We start from the raw sequence: 22,130 nt of genomic DNA, 5'->3' as shown, positions 1-22,130 counted from the left end.
CTTTGTTGGTCCCGGTCTACCCGAATGAGCTGATGCAGGCGCTATACGACGAGATAAATTGGCCTTGGGTCAGATTCACCAAGGTGTTCATTATTCCATTTTTGGACAATTAGCTCGTGCTCAAACAGCAAAACAAGCTTGGGACATCTTAAAGGTGTCACACAAAGGAGTCGATCGGGCGCAGAAGTCTAAGTTGCAGTCGTTGAGAAGGTTGTACGATAATTGTGAGATGACCTCTACAGAAACAGTAGATGCGTATTTCACTCGTCTTATTGATATGGTGAATAAGATGAGGCTATATGGAGATACGATTGAAGATGGTGCAGTGGTTGAAAAAGTTCTTCGAACTATGCCGATGAAGTATGACCATGTGGTGGCTTCGATCACAGAGTCACACAAAACCGAGCTCTTATCAATTGCAGAGCTGAAAGGTATGGTAGAAAGTCATATTGACAGGATTGCGTCAAAATCGGAACCACTAGCAGAAGAAGCTTTGAAGAGTCAAGTCACCCTTAATGTGACTGGCACTAATCAAAGAGGTGGAGGATCTGGTAGAGGTCGTGGAAGAGGAAGAGGAGGTTCTGGTGGAAGAGGACGTGGTAACTCCAACCAAGGAAGAGGTGGAGGTAATACCAAACAAGGTAAATTTCCATTTCATTGCTACAATTGTGGCAAGTATGGGCACAAGATTGCAGATTGTTGGTATAATGATGACAACAATCGTGGAAATCAAGCAAACATTGCTGAAAACACTGCTGAAAAGTCTGGTGAGAGTTCTGAAACTTTACTTTTAGCCAGCGATAGTTTTTCTGCAGATAAGAACATATGGTTCTTGGATACTGGGTGTAGTAACCATATGTGTGGGAAGAAAGAATTGTTTTCTGAACTGGATGAATCAGTCCGGTCTGAAGTGACATTTGGCAACAAGTCAAAAGTGCCAATTTTGGGAAAAGGTAAAATCTCTATTCAGTTGAAGGATGGTACTCACAATTTTATATCCGATGTGTTCTATGTTCCTGAACTACACCAAAATTTGTTAAGTATGGGTCAGTTGTCAGAAAAAGGATATAAGATACATATTGCTCACGGGTATTGTACCATTGCAGATGCTAAAGGAGTTTTGATTGCAAAGGTAAATATGTCCCAAAATCGACTATTTCCTTTGAAAATTAAGCATACTCTCCTTGCTTGCTATAATTCTGAAGTTTGTGATGATAATTGGTTATGGCATATGCGGTTCGGGCATTTTCATTTCTCTGGATTAAACTATCTTGCAAGAAAGGAACTTGTTTCTGATTTACCTGTTGTGAATGTCCCTAATCGTATCTGTGAGATTTGTGTGATTGGGAAGAAGCATAGAGATCCCTTTCCCATGGGCAAGTCAAGGAGAGCTACAAAACAGTTGGAGATCATTCACTCAGACCTATGTTCGTTGGAGGTTCCCTCACATGGAGGTTGTAAGTACTTTATTACTTTCATTGATGATTTCAGTAGAAAAACATGGGTTTACTTTCTGAAGCAAAAGTCTGAAGCATGTGATGTTTTCAAACAATTTAAGGCTTTTGTTGAAAAGCAGAGTGGTTATGAAATTAAAATCTTGAGAACTGATAGAGGTACAGAATATATTGCCTGTGATGATTTTCTTAAGAAGAAGGGTATTCAACATCAGATGACAGCTAGATACACTCCACAACAAAATGGAGTGGCTGAGAGGAAGAATAGGTCTATCATGGATATGGTGAGGTGCATGTTGAAATCCAAGGATCAGCCTAAACCTTTTTGGGCAGAAGCTGTTGCTTGTGCTGTCTATGTATTGAATAGGTGTCCAACTAAGAGATTCTAATAATTGATATCAAAGCACGTCATGAGTTAATTGGACAGATTAAGCTACTAATTTTAGTTGACTAAGGCCTAAGATAAGTGTTTTACCTACCCCACCTGCTAGGCTTCCAATTAATAATAATAATCCTTCTGCTTTTAAGGTTTATGTGATATTCCAATATAGATCAAATTAATAAAGGATAGTTTAAGGATTAAAAATAAAGGGAGAAGAAATCCGCTCATGGTGTAAGTAGATAGAAGTAGCTGAAATGGCAGGCATGATTGTAAGATCTTAGAGTGTCTCCAAGATAACATAAACTTGATTAAAAGATGTTTTAACATTGTTTCATGTTCGATGTTTGTGGTTAAAAAGATAACAAGAAAATCTCTCAGTCTTATATATATATTGTATTGTAAAGTCTTTTAAACAATTTTTTATAATAATTAAAAATTGATCTTATCCGATTGTGTTATGTTTAAAGACCATGTTCAATGTTTAGGTTGTTAGTTGGACAGATGGCCTAAAACCACATTAATTCTCGTATTAATTTAATTAGTACTAGGAAGCAAATCGATTCGCAGATTACACCAAAATACCAAATCATCAAAAGTACGATAAAGTATTTGATGCGACCTGCCAACCTGTTGTGTTTTAACAACTTTCCAAGCAATTTACTAATCGACTGTCAAATTAATAATCATCAATATGTTTTTTAGTGAACAAGAAGGAGATTATCTACTTATAAAAGATCAACTCTCTTTATTAAAAACTATACGTTGGTTGCCCGCATGGACAACTTAGTTGGTCACAGAAATGAAGTTCGAAAATAATAACCCGAGATTAAGTCTCATCAGCCACAGTGTAAAAACAACCTCTCAAAGTAAAGATGCTCCTTGTGTGTAGTAAGCAAATATCTACCTCGCTCTCAAAGTGATCTGAGGAGACTCTTTATTTACTCCTCTTTTTCCAAAAAATAATGTTGTGAATGTCTCCGGAATGGTAGAAACTTGATGCTGACTGCTTGTATAGCAACTTTCGGAGCAATTACTTGTTACCTTTTTATAATATTAAAGTACAATACTTTTTGAATTTTTCATTCGGATGGTTTTGTTTAAAAGCTTAAGGAATTGGCTTTCTACTTAAGTGTGATTGCAGATTAAGAAATCTCGTACGTGTCTCCTACTAATCAGACAAATTCACGTGTAGTGAAGACTAGGAATTTCAACATCTTTATAGTTCTATAAAATTTCCATATCCTGTTTAAAAAAAATGTCTATGATTCATTGCCAACAACGTTTCACATTATTCCTGGGACGTATAGTACGATGTCAACTCCTTTACGAGCTTAAGCACCGGAACCAGCCAACCGCCGTCTGGTGGCGTTGGAAACGGCTACCTGACTGAGTTCATCTGTTTGAGATGACGGCTTTCTCTCGCTAGGTGGAGTATAATGTCGCAACCATACACCGGTATACACCTACATTAATGCAAATATCAACAGCAAAATCAAACAACACAACTAAAACCGGTAAACGTGATGATCACTAAAGAAGGCATAGATCGACTGTCACCTGAGCTGGTCTCATTATTTTTGTATCTGGATCGTCTAAGGACTCTCGCCAATGAGACAAATAGCCAGCCATTCGGGGGATGGCAAACAGGACAGGGAAGAACTCCGTTGGGAACCCCATTGCTCTGAATCGATGGTCAACATGTTTAACAATTTTTTACTTGAAATCCAAAGAATTCAAGATAATTTAATTTAGCCACACCTGTAGATTAACCCAGAATAGAAGTCGACATTTGGGTACAACTTTCTCTTAACAAAATACTCATCTGAAAGCGCAGCTTTCTCCAATGCAACAGCAATCTAAAAATAAAACAAGTAAACCAAATTCAATTCATTGAGAAACTATTCGCATAAGGTTATTGTAGTAAGAATGTTATAAATCTGTTTACAAGGAAACCCCCACCCCGAAAAAACATAATAAAATACAGATATGGACACTGGATGAAAAAAGAATCCCGAACTGTACCTATGTGAAAGTGTATGTAAAAGTAGAGAGCCATACCTCGATTAAAGGGTCCCGCCCAACAATGGAAAATACCTCTTCTGCTAGCTTCTTTATGACCCTAGCCCTGGGATCATAATTTTTGTAGACACGATGCCCAAACCCAGACATTTTACGCTTCCTAAGGATTAATATCATAAATCAACAAGAACGATTTAACAATTAGTAAATAACACAGAATAATATACCATATGAAAATTAGAAGTTAGTTTGGCCAAGGTAAAATTTCTACCTGTTCTTCACACCATCAAGAAACTCGGGAATTCTTTCAATACTTCCAATCTCACTCAGCATCTTAAGTACAGCCTACAAACCATAACAGGAGAAACCATAAATGACTAGAAGACAAGAACTTCCCTAATCATTTGATCAACGTTATTATAAAAGATCGATATGTAAACTTTCTTAAATGACGAAAACTTTGCAACTTGGACTAGTAATGGGAGTCCTTCAAGTACCTCATTTGCTCCACCGTGAAGAGGGCCATACAGTGCTCCTACTGCTCCGGCAATAGCTGTGTACACATCAACCCCACTGCAGATAACAGACGCAAAGGTATATATATATATATGTGGTGCCATATTTAGGACTGCTTATATATGATTCGAGGATTCTGAGTCTCTGACCTTGATGCAAGGTGGCGTGCAGCTGCTGTAGAGCAATTCATTTCATGCTCCGCATGTAACATAAAGAGAATGTCCAGTGCACGAGCAAGTTTTGGATTAGGTTTGTAAGACCTATCACCTCTGTTTTTGTAAAACAAATAATTCATTTAGAAGTATACGTTGGCAAGAAGTGTCTCAATGGGTCTACTGTGGACCGCAATTCTTGAAACCAACATGAGAGCGCTTAAACATGGAGAACAATTCATTGCGACCCAATGAGAAAGGCAAAAAACAATGAGAGTGACTACTCTTAAATGCAAGAAACACATTCGAAATTTTGGTTGCATATTTGAAGTATAAGGCAACAGAACTTACAGCGAATCTAGCATGTACAAAAAATTTTCAGCATAGGAAAGATTGTTGGATGGAAGAACAGGTGGCCTTCCCGCCATCCTCAAATAAGCAGCTGCAGCGATAGTCGGTGCCTGTCAAAGTGTCAATAAAACTTCTCTACTTAAATCTTCGGAAATAGGTTAAATTCTAGCCTCTTAATAAACTATGCAGGATAAAAGATTTTAAATGGCTTAATTCATGTAACTTTTTTGACAGCTAAAGAAAAAACATAGAAATATTTAAAAGGAAGAAAAAGAAAAAGAAAATATCAACCTTCCCAAGGATGCGCACAACTTGTTTATCTCTCACTTGCTTGGAGTTGTATATATCTTGGCCCTGAGTCAGCAAAGGATCGTATGGTCAAATGCATAAGTAGCATCTCAACTGAAGAGATTGACTAAATTGTAATTCGAACACTAAATTGTCTAGCTAAACAGCCAAATTAACCAAAGCACTAAAGAAATGCTTTGTAGAATTTATGGAATGAATTTACGATTCTAATTCCAGGTAAAGTCAACCTTAATATTGTAATCTGAAATTAAATATTTACAATAGTACATGACGAAATCTTGGTAGAAGCTACTGCAATGTGAGCAGACAACAAATTAAAAAACTTTTAACAAAATACACTTACTCTAAGAGCTGGATTGGCATCTGGGTGGAAGACGGAAAGAGCACTCATTGCACTAACAAGAATACCCATAGGATGAGCATCGTGAGGCATCGATTGTATTATATCCTATAAACGTCAAATCACAAAGTTATCAGAACGAAAAACAGTAAATATTACGTCAACAATCCTGCTCTGGCAAGATAAAAGCATACCAAGATTCCTTGAGGAACAGCTGAATGCTGTGAAACAGTAAATTCCCAGTCTGCTAGTTGATTCTCAGATGGTAAATTGCCATACACTGAAAGATCAACCAACCAAGTTCAGGATTGTAGCAGAACCACAAAACAAATTTATGTAAACAAAATATATATGACACAATAATAAGGAAAGAACGATTTTTTTTTCCTAAAGGATAAAAAAGTTTACTTTCTGAAGTTAAGTTACAAGACAAATAGCAATACTTACTCAACAGATAAGCTACTTCCAAGAAGGAACTTCTCTCAGCTAGTTCCTCAATAGGGTATCCCCGATATCTAAGAATCCCAGCATCACCATCTATATAACATATTGATGACCGTACAGGAGCTGTGTTAAGGTAGCCAGGATCATAAAGCTTTAGACCCTTGTCATGCTCTCCTGTACTTATCTAAACTTGAAATACCAGAACAACATAAGAATGATTTAAAACAAACAAGAAAGAGGATAAAAGAATCATTATTAAAAGAATTGTCTTATCCTATGCAATACCCAGTGGAGAATATCATTCTTTTCCACCAGTGTCCTAGAATTCCATATCCTGAAGCAATTATGGGCAATTTTCTCCGATTTTAACATTCTCTCTATAAGTAAACTATCCGGTTCTGGTTTAAGTTTTAATCATAACCTTTAGTAAACAAGCAAATTCACAGGGATTAAAGAAAAAGTAAGGACAGTAGCATGGCAATCAAAAAAATTGAAACTTTACAGCTCTATCAAATATTCAAATATGGGATATATACCTTCTTGAAGTCGGTGGCTTTGATGGTGCCTTCTTCAGAAACATGGACCCGGTACCTCTTACCGCTCCGCTCATCGATGATGGTGAGAGCGCCTTTGAGATTCGGGGGCGGCTGCACGAGGTCGGTGGCTGAAACGGGAGAGGCGTCGAGGAGGACTTCATGGGTGGAATTGAGAGAAGAGGGTGGCGCAAAGTGATAAGAGAGCACCGCCAAGCGGGCTCGAGCCACGGCTGAGCTATCACAGCTCTCCATATTTTTTTTTCAAATCTTAGCAAATAAGATTGAAAAATGGAACCTTTGGGAAATGCCCGCAAGTTAGCTTGTTGCACCGAAATAGTCCGTTTTCGCTGGTAGAAGTTACGTTTAGAATTCCAATAAAACCATCCTATCCAGATTTCCATAATGGAAAATGATTGAGGACTTCTTTGGGTCACATACGCAACTCAAATCAAGAACCTCAATTCTAATACCACTTTACGATTTCTTGTGAAACTGATGTAGAATTGTATCAAAATTTGAGACTAGACAATTTTCTTTGCTTCTTCTACACATATATTCACATAAATATAGTCATATTCAGTTTCTATCAGAAGATATGTTTAAATAATTCAATTTTCTCTCACTTGAACAAGCACTTCTCAAATAGGAACAACTTGTTTATGTATATATAATAATGGAAACATGTAGTACACTGTACACCTTAGCTTCATATGTGTTAATAGTGTTGAGAATGTTGGTTCATCTTTAATTTCATGTACTGAATATCACATGTCAGCATTTAATTATAATTAGTTGGACTATAAATATTTACTGATACCTTAATACTTAGAAGGCATGTCTTCATTGTGTCACTGTCATAATTTAAACATTAATCCATGTGACCATTGTATATATATAACTGAGTAATTCCAACCAAATTGGTTAAATAATTGTTGGTTTTATAATTACAAAATGACAAGTTCGATTTTCAGTGAGAGCATTTATATATGAATCTTCTTAATTTGAGTGAATCAGCTTATGAATAACCTAAATTGATCAATTTATTTTCATATAATCTTTTATCCGTTAAGGTCACAAGACAGTGTATACTTAGCACACACCATCGAGAGTCCAGCAACCGGCAGGCAGGTTTAATAGCTACCTGCAGGTTACACCACCCACCCCATCACCATCTAGTACTTGCACACGTACAGCTTTGCCCACGTGAGGGCTGTAACATTTGTTACTGACCAACCCGAGAATCCGAGAAGAACATAATTATCCTTAATTAACTCGAATCATATATAATTAGTCGGAATTTAATGCGGTTACGTTGCTCATGATTCGAGCATGCATGCGAGAAAGAATCATTCATGGTGCAACGTTAAAATAGTACTGCGTATAGTATGTATAATTGTTGTAATAGTGGATGAGTTGTGACAAGTGATTGACTGAACATTGCTCTCACTCTTATTGGTAAGAGAGTGGATTCTTACCTTTGTTCCCTTTCTACAAAAGAGGAATGGAGATTTATTCTCTCTTTCCACACACTGCCCTTCCCACCATTCATGCTTTTAACATTCTCTTCTTCTTTTTTTTTTTAGCTACTGACTCTAGGTTCGATCTCATGACATCCTATATGAAAGAATCACTACATGACATCTGAGCACAATGTAAAACAAGTATTGAATCATACGAGAACAAGTCCTTAGAAGAAAACTAAGAACCAATTTCAATTTTATATCTGAAAAAATTGGATGGACCAGATCTGATTTTAAAAAAACGCTATGGCATTTTCATAAATATCACTAACTTTACCATGCAAACTTAAACACTAAAATCTGCAATTTTCATAATTTTTCAAGTTTGCACATACTCACATTTTGCACATTTAATAATAAAAGATTGCACTTGTAAAAATAGGAAAGTACATTGCATTTAGGGCTTCGATTTTAAAGTTTATGACTAGTTTTTTTGTTTTATCTGGTTTAGTGATTCACTTTTTACTGCTTAGCATCTAGCATTTACGGTTTAGATTTAAAATTTAGTTTTTTTCATTGATTTTATATAATTTGTCAGGTTTGCATATCTAGTTGTTAAAGATTGCATATTTAAGTGTTCAAGTTTGCATAGTAAACCATTTGGCTTTGTGGTCCATTGGTATCCGGTTTGGTTTTGTATAAAAATTAAAAATCTTATATATATATATATATATATATATATATATATATATATATATATATATATATATATATATATATACCCATTCATTAAACAAAATCATTATTTCATGTTGTATCTGAGAATGAAAGTAATCTGCTTTTAATATAAGATCTTCAACTTGTCCTATACATGGTGCTCTCAACCTTAACAACAACCCTACTTTATTTAAATTTGATAAACGACAGTGAAAAATGCCAAAAGTTTCAGGTATGTGGAGTACAAAAAGTTACAGATATTTTCTCATTTTTCATCATTATTATTTGGGAAAATTTTGTAGTTTTAACCATTAGTTTTAAGGCAAGCTAAGTGTAGTTTTTGTCCTTAATTAATATAGTATTGCAATAGTACCCCTTATTAGTCCCCAATGTGCCATATATAGTCACTCTCTTGACCAATGTTATTTTGAATAGCAAAACTAACATATTTCTAGCATGAGTTATAATCGAGGAAAAAAAATAATAACTCTTGAGAAAAAGTTAGAAAGGAATTCATTTTGATGCAGATGGGATCCAGCTCCCTGAGTTGCATTTGTCCTTGTGTTCAGTTCTGTGAAAGGTCTTGTTTCTTCATATATATATATATATATATATATATATATATATATATATATATATATATATATATATATATATATATATTTTACACTCCCAAACACACCCCACACATCTAAGGTTAAACTTTTTGTCAATTATGTTATGTTTCTTAACATTAGCAAATGGTGTTCTTAAAGCTAAGCATGAAAAGTTGATGAGCCAGCTAGCTGGGCAGATGAAAGCATGTGAGGTACTATGATTTTTTTTTTCTCCTGTAGTGCATAGTTGTTGCTCTGCACTGCCATGTAAAACAACAGTGGTCAATGTCAAAATAGGAAAAAATTGATGGGTCTGTGTAGTAATAATACTTGGAAGAAAGGACTGAAAGGGGACACTTGCTTTAGTATATACATTTGAGGAGAGGGACATTTCACATATCTCTACTCACTCAGGGTGCCTATTCAAAGCTCCTGGCCAGAATGCAACATGGGCCCCCCTTTGCTTATATCCAAATTTTGAAATCATTCACAATAATAGGGCCACCATCCCCATCTAGGAATCTTGTTTGGTGTAATTTTTTTTTTTTTCACGGACATCGTCACGCAAAAAGATTCTATGTATTGTAACATTTTTTGAGTCTTGTAATCTGATATGATAATCAATAAATCATAACGCATTAAAGATAGTCAAATCCTATGGATTGTGCTTACTATAAATGAAGCCTGAGTCCCTAGACACTAGCATGATTATATTTCCATTGGGATCAGAAAAGGGTCAAATTTTGTCTACTTAGCACATATCATTAAACCATATCTTGAAATTAGCACCCCAAAAATGATGATACTAATGATTATATTTAAAATAAAGTATTGATTAGACATTCCAAATGGAGTAACACCAGTCAAGATAGCAAGAGATCCACAATTTTAATCATAACGTCACAAATTCAAATCCGTGTCCCTTAGTTTGAACTGGTCAGCTATGAGTAACTTTGAGTTAGGCCAGTTCAAAGAAAAAAATCATAATGATCACTAAAGCAGTAAATATTAATGAATAATGAGATAATATAGTGAAAGAATAAGGGGGCAGTTGGAGGAGAAGAGCAGAAAGGAAGAACACTAAACAGAGAAGAAGTAAGGAAGCATTCCCACAATACTGAAAGCAGCAATGGAAGAGAGTGGTATGCTTAACTGAGATGAAGCTTGGGATTTGTTGAATGTGAAATCAGTTTTGTTCCTTCCACAGATATCAACTTTGGAGTAGACTCCATTATTTGCTTCAGATGGGCTCAAGCACAGCCCTGGATTTTCACTGAGGTCCAAATTCTTCCCCAGCCTCCTAAGAAAACTTGAGTTGAAAGGAACAACACCACCCAGCAAGTTTCTGCTCAAGTTCAAGTGGTATATGTGTGAGAGATTGGCTAGTTCAACCGGAATCTGGCCGGTTAACCGGTTGTTCTGCAGCGACAGTGTGGTTAAGTTGTTTAGCAGGGAAAAGGTTGTTGGTATCGTGCCGGAGTACCCAGAGTTGGCTAGTCTCAGTTCTTGAAGTTTCTGCAGCTGACCAAACTCAACTGGCAGTGATGTGAACATGGGATTATCATCCATGATGAAGTACTGCAAGCTCTGCAGCTGTGACAACCCTTTTGGGAATTTCCCAGTTAGTCTGTTGTTGCTCAAAGCCAGGAAGGATAAAGACTGCAGCTTTCCTATGCTCTCTGGGATGTTACCAGTGAGTGCATTTGAGCTCAAGTCAAGCTTCTGAAGCATACCAAGCTGTCCAATTGTCTCAGGGATTGAACCCCAGAGCCTGTTATAGCTCAAATCAAGGCCTACAAGATTTCTCAGATTTCCCAGTTGGGAAGGAAGTGGGGAAGACAGCATGTTATAGCTCAAATCAAGGTGTAGAAGAGAGGTGAAGGTGAAGATTTCTGGTGGGATTGAGCCATTCAGGCTGTTTGAAGACAAAGTGAGAATCTGAAGTGACTTTAGGGAAGATAGGTGGGGTGGGATTGAGCCAATGAGTGCAGGGTTTGATCTCAGACTCAGCTGCTGCAATGGAGAGCTAAAATTGTTGGCCTCAGAGAGACTGATTCTTGTGGTGGTGTGAGTGAAGCAGTGAATGAAGAAGACAGATTCAAGGTGAGGAAGGTGGAAGATATCTGAAGGGAAAGTGGCTGTGGGGTTGCATGTTGGGTTGGGGAATGTCCCAAAATCTAGCCTGGTGACATGAGGCCGGTTATCTGGACCGAAAGCTCTGCACTCAATTCCAACCCAAGAAGAAGAAGAACAGGGATTAGGGTGGGAGATTCTCCAGTTGTAATCAGAGGACATGTTGTCCATAATCTTGAACAGAAGCTGCAGCTCCTGGGGATCCATGTTGGATTTTGGAGGTGGGATGAGGTTCTGTTCTCTTACATAATAATGTTGTTCATTGGTGGAGGAGACACAAGGACTAGAAAAAGAAAATGAGAAGAGTAAGAAAAGCAGCAAGGGAAGAGGAGAATGTGAGAATAAACGCCACATTTTGTTGTGAGTTTAATGAAATCTGATGAATTGCTGGTGAACTTATTATATAACTGAGGAATAGTACTGCCTTGCAAGAGCCATGTATGTTTGGTTCTTATTTCTTGAGGGACTAATAGATGATGCCACTATTTCCAGCGTACGTTTCTGTCCGTTAACTTGTACCAGACTCCATAAACATTAGACATTTACCATTTCATGTCCAAGTGAAATAAACTCTACTTACAACATATAGATAATTTTATTTTAACATATACTCCTTCTGTCCCATTTTATCTGTTCTACTTATTATTAATTGATCAAATCAATTCTTTGTGCAGAGAGTGTACCTAAAAACTGATAGAGCAATTGTCGATTTACCTCATTCAGTGACTCTTCAATAGAAATTCTAAAGGGTTTAGAATAAAATGATGGGTGGGCAAAGTACAGACAAGAAAATAAGTGAGGCATTGAAAATTAGGGGGGGCACAAAACGTTTAAGCCACGTTGGAAGACAGAAAGAGGGAGGGGTGGTTGCAAGTAGCAGAAGGCATTAGTGTAGTGGTGGAATTTCAATTTTATTGAGGACATGAAAGAAAGAAAGGTAAGATATGATAGCAAAAAAGCAAATGCTGCTGAAGCTGAATGTGATAAGATGTATCCTACTAGTAGCCGTAGCCTGGACGCTCACTGATTTCCCAGGAAGAAGACACGTTTGGTAATTAGACATCATGCAAAAAAGAATCTACAGATAAAGAGATTGATTACCTTGTGCTGCTATGTATTAATGTATTATCCATATTGTTTCAAACCCCCAAAAAAGAAAAAGAGATTCTTTTGTTAATTAATTTGGATTTGTCAATTGCAATAGAAGAGAAGAAAACAACAAATCTTACACAGCAATGGATGGCATACATTCGGTTATTTAAGCCAACAGCCAACACCTAAACTTTATATTTCCTTTCTATCCCAAGAATTCACAGCACACCACAAAATTCCTGTTTGACCACATCTTCTTCCACCGGAAAACTTTGCTCTATTCTATATCACCATTAACTTCCATAATCCCGCCAATTTCTACTATGAGAACATTCGGAGGAAGTTGTTGGCATAAGCCATTGGCTTCACATCAGGGTGCGGCTGGAATATCAAAGGTAGCAAATGAGTTAAATTCTAAGCAGACAATTCTTCATAACTCTCCCAAGAGGGTCTATTGGGCAGTCAAAGGATCAAATATCATTTTGAAGCTAGAGATCAGTAAATCACTTACCACTGCTGTAAATGTAACAATATTCGGCTTGAGATCAGGGGATTCAAAACGGATAAACGCTCCTTTGTTACCCATCTGCATCATGCAAAGCAATCACATTTTAGAGAGTACATTGAAAATATCCAACCCCTCTTATTATTCACTTGTAGAATGGATTTCTCTAAATTTTGAAATTCTGATGTTAATTTGCACACAAATACTCGTCTATGTTGCAGCTTTTTCTTCAGTAGAAGCAGTCACCAGTAACTTATATTATTGTTTTCTAATTTTAATTCATCTAGCAATCACCTCATGGCTAATTTTAGTGGAGACCATCTCAACGTACAAATGAATCCAAATATATATATATATATATATATATATATATATATATATATATATATATATATATATATATATATATATATATATATATACTAGTTTAACTTTTTCTATACACAATAAGCAGCTAGGTCCACAGATTTTTTTTCCAGAAGTGATTGTCGAACCCATTCAACCCAAATAATGACAAACTTCAATCAAGGTACTCAGATCAGCTGCAACTACAGTCACATCAAAGATTGAGACAAGTACAGGGAAAAGGGAAAACTTTGATGCAAATTACCTGATCACAATAGTTTGGAGCAGAGAAAACAGTGATGAGTTTACCATCATGCTCAATTTCGTAGCCCTCATCTTTTACTTCATGAGATCGCACAACTAAGTCTGAAATTAGTACATTAAAAAAATTTCACGTTCTGAATTGTTGAAACCAAAACACAAGTCCACTAATTGCGGCTGGTTGTATGGATGATAAAATATTAAGCAAATATTCAGCTCACTACCACTACTCAAATATGGAAGAGGAATAGAGACATACCAAGATTATTTTCCTGCAAAAATCTTTTGGTCACATCCCCACCAAATGAAAGACCAACACCCCGTTTGCTAGGACCTCTTCCAGGTTGAGGTTGTGGGTCACTCCACAGCAGCTCACACATCAATCCTGAAAGATCAACCCAAGTGTGAACCGTGCATTACACATTTGAATATAAATAAAATTATAGACTGCAGTAGATCTAGCCATTGGCACCATGCTTTAGAAACATTTTAGCATCACCAATGACTCAGGAAGAACAATTTGCAATGAATAAGTGATGAGGGGCCTGCAACATTGAATTCTGTATTGATCTTTCAACTTATAGCCTTATAGGTGGACCTCAATGGTGCTGAGAAGTTTTTAAAATATAGCAGCCTCTTTCCTTTAACCAAACTAAGAATTGCCTACATTAGCTAATGTTTCAAATGAAGTTCATTCCCAAAGGATATATTGTGCTACAGTAATGCCACATGAACACCCAACAATTGCAGAAAATTCAAATAGAAATGTATCAAATCTTCTTTGTGGGCAATTATCAATGGAGGACCAAGTGACCAAGAGAAGAAAAAGTAATCAACATGCTAGAATGCTTGCAAAAACAAAATATACATGGAGAGCTTACCCTCTTCTGGTGGCTCACAAAACCGGTCAATAGCTTTAATATCAGAGAGCTTAACACCATCAACGCTGAAAAGGCCTCCATGGACAACAAATATCTTCCCATTTATCACATGAGCTAAGGGTAAAAAGCAGAATACTTCAGCAAAAAGCTCCACAAAAGTGTCACTTAGTTTGGACCTGACCTCGCCCTCAAAACCATATATTTTGTTCATGCTCTTGCTTTCATGATTTCCTCGAGAGAGATACATAGCTGGAAATTTAAAATCACTGGCATTTAATAACTCATTGGAATCCTAAAAAGAAGTTGCTATACATAAATTGCACTAATTCTATGCCAGAACAATTAGTTGGAGACAAGTGAGTTACCTGATGGGCACAAGCATTTGAAAGCAAATAAAGTCAATATGACTTCAACAGAGAAAGATCCTCTATCAACAAAGTCACCATTGAAGAGATATGGATTATCTTCAGATGGAAGACCATTGAGCTCAAAAATATTTAAAAGGTCATAGAACTGCAATCCATGATAAAAATAAGAGAGAAATCAGCAACGCAGAGGAGGATCCTCTACCAACAAAGTCATCACCATAGAAGAGATATGGGTTATTGAAAAATATGTAAAAGGGGTCATAGAACTGCAACCCATGACAAAAATTCACCCAAATAATCAGCTACGCAGGGTCAAACAGCAGGGTTGCCCCTCGCCCTCTTCCCGAATGAACAGACTCAAAACATAAATCAATAAATAAGCTGCCACCCAAATGCTTTATACCCAGAGATGATTTTCAAATTAGAACTCTAAACAAATAACACTATATTTATTAATTTGTGTAACTCCTGATGTTTATATGCCCTCTCATCAACTATATTAGTATATTACTTTATTTCTTTCCTACCTCTTTTAAGCACACATTCATTTCAAGTTAGTATTGCCAACAAAGATATTAGCTTTTCAAAACTAAAGATGTAGTCACAAACTATAAATCACCCTGTCATGGTGCATGAATACAAATAAAAGTTCCTTTATTCATGTTTGCTGTTAAGGATCAGGCAGAGGTTATATGCATGTGCACATGCAATATTCTATGCATGTCAGTTAGCCAAAGGTAGAGGCCAAATATGAGAGAAAGGACAGAAGTGAAGAATGCAACCTAAAGGGAAGATGAGCATGAAGATGGTAAGTATTGTGACAAACCAGTGCACCAATCGGCCAATCCATATTAATTTTATTACCTGACCATGTACATCACCACATACAGTGAAATGCTTCCCCTCAGGAACATTGATGTCAACAAGTGAGGGCAATGCTTGCAGCATTGCTCTTATCTGCAACACAATTTGGTATGCATATCTACCAAATAAAATCCAAGATTTTAGATGGGAAAATATAGAATGATTTTAAATTTAAAGAACAGAGAACTATATAAAATAATAATAATAATAATAATAATAATAATAATAACATGATTAACACCTTCTATGTAAGTTCTTTTGGCTTTTGAAATCCTCCATCATTTTCTTCACAAAATCTAAAGTTACAACATCTCCCTCGATCCTGGCACCAGTGTACTGTGGCTCCACTTCTACAAGTGTAAAAAATCAAATAAAACACAGAGCATTCCTGGAGAAGATAGATAATACAAAGTTTGGCTTTTTTGACAACTTGTTGACGGAAAACAGAACAGAAGATAGTATCATATTAATATATTTATCTAATTTCGGCAACTCACTCACACTTCTTATTTCAGGATAAAAAAGCAGCAAAAGAACAACTTATGTACACTATGGAGTGCCTTTCAACAAAAACAACTAAATAAGAAGCAAGAATCAGAAGAATGACTCTAGAAGCTGAGAAGTAATGTGAAAAAATCTGGCCCTGAAGTAGAAATGCAAATATATATATATATATATATATATATATATATATATATATATATATATATATATATATATATATATATATATATATATATATATATAGAATGGTGACATAGGATCCATATACTATCCCCCAGCTAGATCAGGATTAAGGCTCAGTTAAGTTGTAAAAACTATTTCCATTTCTATAAGCTGTTGGAATAGCACAATGAGTAAATGCATATAGTTTCAAACATATACTGGTTCTGTAAGCAATTAGAGTAAAATGTAAATGAGCTTTACCAGCTGCATACAGTTAAGAACTTGGGAAAAATATTAGGAAAAAAAAAAAAAAGGAATCAAATCACACACATTATAATCTGGAAACTAAAGAATAGCCACCCTTCAAAATCATTATGGAAAAAATTATAATGTCACTCCACCAGCAATTCATGAAAGTATAGTTAGCAAGAAATACATTAAGTTTAGTTGAACTTTATTCGCAGTTGATTCTCTGGCTTGCAGTAGATTTTTTTTCGTATAGCTTTAAAGACATGAAATTTATGAACTTGAAAGGGCCTTAGATCATCTTTACAATTAATATGCTTTCTAAAGTAGGACCTCTTTGCATTAATATCTTATTCCTAATGACTCAAACCTAATTCAAGTGTACAATCTTGGCAAAAAAGAAACTGCAATAGCAAAGACCCCGTTGGCATGGTTTGACCCTATAAGATTAAAATAGCTAAATGTCTTATTCCTACTATACTTATCCAGGAATTGGAAAATAAAAAATAAAAGGAAAAAAAAAAAAAAGTCACTATTATATGTCCTAAAATGGAAAAAGCAAATTTTGGCTAAGAGAATGCTATCTTCCAATATTTAAAGAAGTTAATATTAGTTTGTCTAAAAGGACCAGACCCTTGCTCATTGTAGTGGAATTGTGGTATTAAATTCATCTAATTATTATCAAGCAAACTCCTACTTACACAACATCCTGCAGATGATCCAATTATGGGAACCTCTTTATTTGCCTAAATCAAAATTAAATTTTAGGAAAAATAAAAACCAAATACTAGTTGCCTTCTTACTCCTTTGATAGGGAGTGGCGTTGGCATAAGAAGGTGACCTCCCCCAAACACAATTTGTGATCATCCACTCATCCATTAGAGTCTATGAATACTAAAATCAAATCCCGCTTTTTATTGATTATCCACTAATAGATGATTAAAAGTTATGATCCTATTTAATAATTTAATATTTGGAGAATTCTCTATGTAAAAAAATGGAAAAGAGTTTTCTGTTCAAAATCAACTATTTATAAAAACAAAAAAAAAATGGAAAAAATTGTTTTCCAACCTAAGAAAGGAATTTATATTGGATGGAGGTCCATAATTCCATACAGAGAGAGTGTTTCCATCACAAGTTCATCATACCCCCTAACAATAACTCAAAGTTGATATATATATATATACACACACACACACACACACACACAAGGGGGAGACGGATCAATTTGCAAAGATAATCCACAAATCTATAACTCTACGTCTCTACCAATCCTCAAATAGTAGTAACTATCCTCCACACCAGGCATTAGACTTAATGGCAAGCCTCATGTAGTCATGTTTGGCATCATTTGAATGCTAAAAAGACTTGTGGAAACAGATATAAATTAAATATCAAGCATTCACATTTTGGCAATAAATTGATATTATTCAAGGAAGGACATATGCCTTTTTATATCATCCATTAACTATACCTATCACAAAATTATGAACCATTAATTGCATTTCTTGCATTCACATAGGTGCTATCTGAGCACAAGGTGCTTGGCCCCTCTTCTAGATTTGAAAATTCAAAAACATTGCATAAAAGAATACAAGCAAACAGTCATGATAAAATGTTGCAATAACCTTAAAGAAAGTCCTTTTAGGAACCCATATATGCATTAGGTTCAGGAAATTTGAGTTTGTGAATCAGGACACAAGAAATTGTGATAGGTGAAAGTAAAATAGTAACCAAACCTATGGAATGATAGTCAATGGAGTCGGCAACTGAGTGCTTTCCAGATTCAGGGACAGAAATAGCTTCTTCAAACTTGAGTTTCATCACTGCCTTCTCACATTCCCTCAATTTCTTTGTAGCGTCGGGGTCATTTGGACATATCTTCTTGACCTAAATCAAGAGATGAAATGTAACGGAAAACACTTGAGATTCTGAAAATTCCTAGATTGCCAAAATCATCACATTGATTGATAGTTACATGATTACATCCGATCAATCCGAAAGATATTTTAAAAGGAGTAATGCTAGACATCCCACCTAAAATTTCCCTCCCAATTTCCCCCCCTAATCCTAATGTGGCACAATCTAATTGGGTTATTTAGTACTCAGTATTTAATTAAAAGTACGTGGGGTCAGCCAATTCATGGCACCCTATGTACATACACCACATAATAATGGGGAAAAGCATTAGGAGAAACTTAGGAGGGGAAAATATAATTTTCCTTTTAAAATAAATATTGAGACGTTACAAAATACACATCAAAATAGCTTAGAACAAGCTATAAGCAGAGCACATTATATACTTGAGACATAAGACAGACAAAAAGTCAAGAAAATAAACAAAACCTGCTGAAAATCTTTGAGTGCATCTTTAAACTTCCCCATTGCCAAATATGCAGCCCCTCGTCTATAATAACCCTGCAAAATTCAATCGAGGCCCAATATAAATAAAAACATGAAAGCTTTGCAGTCGTTGGACTTTTCTTAGTATCAAAACTTGCCTTGGAATATCTAGGGTCAATCTCAATAGCCTTAGTAGCATCCTGTATAGCGCTCCCATACTCCTCCAATTTGGTATGCGCGAAGGCACGGTTAGCCCAGTAAACCGCATTCTCGCAGTTCAACTCTATCGCTCGCGTATACAGATCAATAGCTTGCGAATACTTATGCGCTAAAATTCATACCAAAATTCAAAAAAAAATAATAATAAATCAATCAATTTCGCACCAATAGATAGACTACTACAGAGATGCTTGCTTCAAGAGGTTGTTGTCGGTACCTTTGAAAGCTTCATTGGCTTGGAGTTTAAACTGTTCAGCCGGATTAGAGTTGGAATTTTCCGGCTCCATTGCGGGCATAATAATACGAGTAGTAATAAGCGGTTAGCGTTGTTTGGTTACGAGAAGATGACAGAGCTCATCAATCTTTAGTAGCAGCAGCAGTTCGGTTTTGTGAAATGGTCGGAGGGAGGAGGAGAGAAAGACGAGTGAGTGATTAGCCCTAGTCCCCGCATGTATACAAGTCGTAAAGCGGTGGAGTACAAAGTACTTGGGTGAATTATATTATGTGACAACTTCTTAACTGAATTGTTTTAATGGAAATTTTTAAAATTTTATCCGTTAATTGAACCAAAAACAGTTAATCGCACTTTATCGATTCAGTCAGTTAATTAAAAATTTATCAAAATTTGCACACCCCTATAAATTGAAATAACATAATATAATATGATAATATAGAAGTGTGTAACATTATTTTTATAAGGCAAAAGCTTGTGTGATACCGTCTCACAATGAGACGGGTCGGGCCGAGCAGGGTCAAGATGAAAATATACTTATACAGTTATACGCACAAAAATCATACTTATATACTCAAATATAATACTAATCAGGAATAAAATTTATGTTACTTATAAGGATAAATGTAATACTTTTACATTTCGATTTTATAGTATTATATTTTTTCTCAAAAGTATTATATTTCCTCTTATAAGTAAGGAGCACTTGCCTACATTACTTATTATGAAAAAAGTAATACTTTTGATGAAAAATATAGTACTTTTACATCAAAATGCAAAGTATTACATTGTTTTTATAAGTAACAAAATTTTTATTCATGATTAGTATTGCATTTGAGCATATAAGTATGACATTTGTGCATATAAGTACGACATTTGCATGTCGATTTGATTCGACCCGACATGTCTCACGAATAAAAATTGATAATACGATTTCACACAAGTGTGACCATTTTTATAATATTTTTTTTATGTGACTAGCTTCGATTTTTTTTTAATTTAATTATAATGTAAATTTTCAATTCATACTATGGTTAGTTAATTCTTTTCTTGGGGAATAGTTCACCATTCATTGCAAAATGATCTCATAACTAATCTTTTACGCGCATTGCATGACTAATTTAATGTCCAATATTTGTATTTTTAAAAGTTATTTAAAGTATATAAATGTAAGATTGTATATGAAAAGTTCATTATAGTTGATATTAAAATTAATGTTTAATTTACATTTTTTTTTATAAAATAATTATTTAAATACTTATTGCATTTGATATGATATTAGATATTAGATATTATTTTTGATTGAAAATCACGTTACTCTAAGTTTTATTAATTCGCTTTTAATTTGAATAATTTTGTTAATTCATTTTTCACGTGAACCATTCATTTCATCAAATGATTGAATCAATATTTTTTAATTCACATTATAAGTATAACTTTATTTACTCTTATTAATAATTTATTTATTTATAATAATGTATAATATAGTAGATAGATAGAAGTCATATAATACACAGTCCTAGCAACTCATTTACCAGTTGCAATTTTGAGGGCATAAACGTAATTACACGTGTTTCCTTCCTGTCTAAAAAACAGTTAGACGATGCCGGAAACCGAGAAACATATATAATTCTCGTACATATATATTACATGTTTGATTCTTGTTTATCACTTTTTTATTTAATCAAGCCCTGGCCTCTTCACGGAAGATGTCAACTCCACTATTCGTCGGCGAAGACCTTGAAACCCTAGCAGACGGAGAAAATCACAGAAACGAACAAAGACGGCCATTGCTAAAAGGCGATGGATCGGAGATAATCTGATATGGCTAGATTGGCTTGAAGCTGTCTGATCGTATATATATATATAAACTTATCGCTTCTTTAACTTTAATTATATTTGTTAATTAAACAAGCTCAAAGACCCTCAAGGCTGAAGCAACCAATAATCCCAAACACGCAGTGAAGTGTCAATTTCTGCAGGGAACAATGGACCCTCCGACCACCTTTAACAGCTAGATATGCGGATGACAAAAGGCCAAAAACATACCAATAAGGTGGCAGTACTCAGGGTTCGGTACATATATATATATATATATATATATATGCATGTCTCTTGTTCAAACCTAATGATGTTTTTTTTTTTGTTTTTTTTTAAACAACCTAATATAATATATGATGTTAATTCTACAATTCTAACTTAGTAAAATGTAGAACAACGAACAAATCAACCTTAACCGGACTGGACCCTGGTGCAGTCCAAAGAGTATGTAGGTGCGCAGTATAAATGCGAGTTGGTACGTACTCAGAGCTGATATGACTTCTTATGGTACGATGCATGTAAGCAGGAGACATTTATATGTAGCACGCAACAAGAAATGTATGGTATGTTTTTTTTTTTTGAAAGCGAGATGTATGGTATGTAAATTATAACGGAATGGTATATTCTCAATCTTATAATAAAAAAAAAAATTATGAATTACTCAAAATCTAATCTTATAATTAATGACCTAATAATATTCCACCTGCCGTTAATTATATATCATAATTACACCTCTAGTTTACAAGTACAAGTTGGCAGGGACTTACTTGTATACCTAAAATGCTGTATTATGTTCTATGCTTAGATGATTCGCAAATTCTAAGAAAAAGAGAGCTAAGTTGGGAGAGAGAGAGGCAAGAGAGATATGGTTGAGGTTC

General features: G+C 35.2%; 3 protein-coding genes across 3 annotated transcripts; all 3 read right to left on the bottom strand.

Annotated features, from left to right (window-relative positions):
• Window positions 1-2,999: 2,999 nt before the first annotated feature.
• Window positions 3,000-6,887, bottom strand: LOC109187198 (citrate synthase, glyoxysomal-like). Its single transcript, XM_019337325.1, has 13 exons — window positions 6,504-6,887; window positions 5,971-6,151; window positions 5,718-5,803; window positions 5,527-5,631; window positions 5,166-5,228; window positions 4,875-4,984; window positions 4,521-4,640; window positions 4,353-4,428; window positions 4,127-4,200; window positions 3,895-4,015; window positions 3,595-3,692; window positions 3,394-3,517; window positions 3,000-3,299 (listed from the first exon to the last, which is right to left on the bottom strand). Exons 1-13 carry the CDS (start codon window positions 6,753-6,755, stop codon window positions 3,168-3,170), a joined length of 1,542 nt encoding a protein of 513 aa, XP_019192870.1. The 5' UTR covers window positions 6,756-6,887; the 3' UTR covers window positions 3,000-3,167.
• A 3,254-nt stretch (window positions 6,888-10,141) lies between these two features.
• LOC109187341 (LRR receptor-like serine/threonine-protein kinase FLS2) lies at window positions 10,142-11,957 on the bottom strand. The gene has a single exon (XM_019337530.1). The coding sequence runs from the start codon at window positions 11,761-11,763 to the stop codon at window positions 10,357-10,359; it is 1,407 nt and encodes a 468-aa protein (XP_019193075.1). The 5' UTR covers window positions 11,764-11,957; the 3' UTR covers window positions 10,142-10,356.
• A 601-nt stretch (window positions 11,958-12,558) lies between these two features.
• On the bottom strand, window positions 12,559-19,669 carry LOC109188458 (serine/threonine-protein phosphatase 5-like). The gene is made up of 12 exons (XM_019339150.1): window positions 19,417-19,669; window positions 19,139-19,308; window positions 18,984-19,055; window positions 18,377-18,527; window positions 15,967-16,075; window positions 15,726-15,843; window positions 14,859-15,006; window positions 14,494-14,742; window positions 13,872-13,997; window positions 13,617-13,717; window positions 13,013-13,087; window positions 12,559-12,882 (listed from the first exon to the last, which is right to left on the bottom strand). Exons 1-12 carry the CDS (start codon window positions 19,493-19,495, stop codon window positions 12,823-12,825), a joined length of 1,458 nt encoding a protein of 485 aa, XP_019194695.1. The 5' UTR covers window positions 19,496-19,669; the 3' UTR covers window positions 12,559-12,822.
• Between the last annotated feature and the right edge of the window lie 2,461 nt (window positions 19,670-22,130).

Source organism: Ipomoea nil, unplaced genomic scaffold (assembly GCF_001879475.1).
Source record: "Ipomoea nil cultivar Tokyo-kokei standard unplaced genomic scaffold, Asagao_1.1 scaffold1421, whole genome shotgun sequence".
NCBI lineage: Eukaryota > Viridiplantae > Streptophyta > Magnoliopsida > Solanales > Convolvulaceae > Ipomoea > Ipomoea nil.
This window is presented reverse-complemented; position numbering and strand designations above follow the sequence as displayed.